This window comes from Rhinopithecus bieti, unplaced genomic scaffold, assembly GCF_001698545.2.
Source record: "Rhinopithecus bieti isolate Rb0 unplaced genomic scaffold, ASM169854v2 scaffold_33432, whole genome shotgun sequence".
NCBI classification, from domain to species: Eukaryota; Metazoa; Chordata; class Mammalia; order Primates; family Cercopithecidae; genus Rhinopithecus; species Rhinopithecus bieti.
The window spans coordinates 1,064,912-1,067,073 of NW_016814481.1; the positions used below are offsets into that span (position 1 = coordinate 1,064,912).

At 54.7% G+C, this 2,162-nt stretch overlaps 1 protein-coding gene across 1 annotated transcript in view; it reads right to left on the reverse strand.

Annotated features, from left to right (window-relative positions):
- Positions 1 to 2,162, reverse strand: part of GIPC1 (GIPC PDZ domain containing family member 1) — a 21,141-nt gene that overhangs the window by 4,306 nt on the left and 14,673 nt on the right. The window contains 2 exon segments of the mRNA XM_017851236.1: positions 686 to 855; positions 858 to 1,002. Of these exon segments, the coding sequence (XP_017706725.1) occupies positions 686 to 855; positions 858 to 972 (285 nt within the window). The 5' untranslated portion in view covers positions 973 to 1,002.

Consider the following 2,162-nt stretch of genomic DNA (forward strand, 5'->3'; position numbering starts at 1 on the left):
AGTGTTGGGATTCTCCAAGGCATCACGGAGAAGTGCATCATGTATCTGGCCTCCAGCCTCCACCATCTCCTGGGGCACTGGCCTCCCAATGCCTGATGGGAACTCAGCATCCAGGTTTGGCCTCCAGTTCTCCATACTTCACTGGGGCACAGGCCTCCTAATGCCTGATGGGAACCCAGCATCCAGCCCTGGCTGTCAGTCTTGCACAATAGACTGGGATGAAGGCCTCTCAATCCATCCATCCAATCAATACATCCAGCCCTGGCCTCCCACAATCCACTGAAGCTCAGGTATCCCAGTGCCTGCTGGGAACTCAGCATCCAGCCCTGGCCATCAGTCTTGCATAATCTACTGGGGGTACAGCCCTCCCAGTGCCTGATGGGATATCAGCATGCAGCCCTGGTCATCAGCTCCCACAATCCACTGGGGCACACGCCTCGCAGTGCCTGAGGGGAACTCAGCATCCAGCCCTGGCCTCCAGTTCCCCACAATTCATAGGGGCACAGGCCTCCCAGTGCCTGATGGGAACTCAGATCCAGCCCAGGCCATTGGCCCCCGCCACTGAGTGGGGCACAGGCTTAACATCTGTAGCTTCGGCATCTGAATCCCAGCTTACAAACGGGATGCAGGCCCAGGCCTCTGGCCCACCATCAGGGACCCTGGTGCCCGGTTCCCCAGTGGGTACCTCGGCAGTTGGCAGGCGGAAGGCCTCGGCGATCTTGCCATACAGCTCCTTGACGTTGGTGAAGCCCTCAATGCGGCCAGTGGGACTGCCATGGGCCAGCTGGGTGTGGAACACGAGGCGGGGCCGCAGGGCTGGGGGAGGGGGGGGCAAGCCCATTTGGGGCCCCCCGCCCCACCTCCACCCAGGGGCCCTGGCTCCCCCACGCCCAGCCCGCCACGGCCTGGCTCAGCCTCCTCATTTTCCACTAGAGGGGGCGCCTTTTTCCGCCGCCCCAGTCCCAGCGGCATGAGCAGTGAGAAGTGGGGTCACCAGAGGATCTGTAGGAGAGGAAGTGCTTGCTCAGGGCCTGGGCAAGGGCTTTGGGTGCCCCTCCCACACTACTCAAACCACACAAGCCCAAGGAAGTACTCAGAGAACAAACTGGACTCGGTTGAAATCCTCGTCTCTTGTATAGTGATGGGACCCTTTTATATAAAAGTAGTAACAGGGCTGGGTGCAGTGGCTCACGCCTGTAATCCCACCACTATGGAAGGCTGAGGTGGGCGGATTACTTGAGGTCAGGAGTTTGAAACCAGCCTGGCCAACATGGTGAAACCCCACATCTACTAAAAATATAAAAATTAGCCGGGTGTAATGGTGCACACCTGTGATCCCAGCTACTCGGGAGGCTGAGGCACAAGAATAGCTTGAACCTGGGAGGTGGAGGTTGCAGCGAGCCGAGATTGCACCACTGCACTCTAGCCTGGGTGACAGACTAAGGCTCTGTCTAAAACTAGAATAGAATATAGAATATAGAATATAGAATATAGAATATAGAATATAGAACAGAATAGAATAGAATAGAATAGAATAGAATAGAATAGAATAGAATAGAATAGAATAGAATAGAATAGAATAGAATAGAATGCTCACACCTGTAATCCCAGCACTGTGGGAGGCTGAGACGGGAGAATCACTTGAGGTCAGGATTTCAAGATTCCCAACCAACATGTTGAAATCCCATCTCCACCAAAAATACAAAAAAAGTAGCCAAGCACGCCTGTAATCTCAGCGATTCAAGAGGCTGAGGCGTGAGAATTGCTTGAACCCAGGAGGCGGAGATTGCAGTGAGCCAAGATCACACCACTGCACTCCATCCTGGGCTAAAAAGCAAGACTCTGTCTCAAAAATAATAACAGCGGCCAGGCGCGGTGGCTCAAGCCTGTAATCCCAGCACTTTGGGAGGCCGAGACGGGCGAATCACGAGGTCAGGAGATCGAGACCATCCTGGCTAACATGGTGAAACTCCGTCTCTACTAAAATACAAAAAACTAGCCGGGCGAGGTGGCGGGCGCCTGTAGTCCCAGCTACTCGGGAGGCTGAGGCAGGAGAATGGCGTGAACCCGGGAGGCGGAGCTTGCAGTGATCCGGCCACTGCACTCCAGCCTGGGCTGGAGCGAGACTCCGCCTCAAAAAAAAAAAAAAAAAAAAAAAAAAA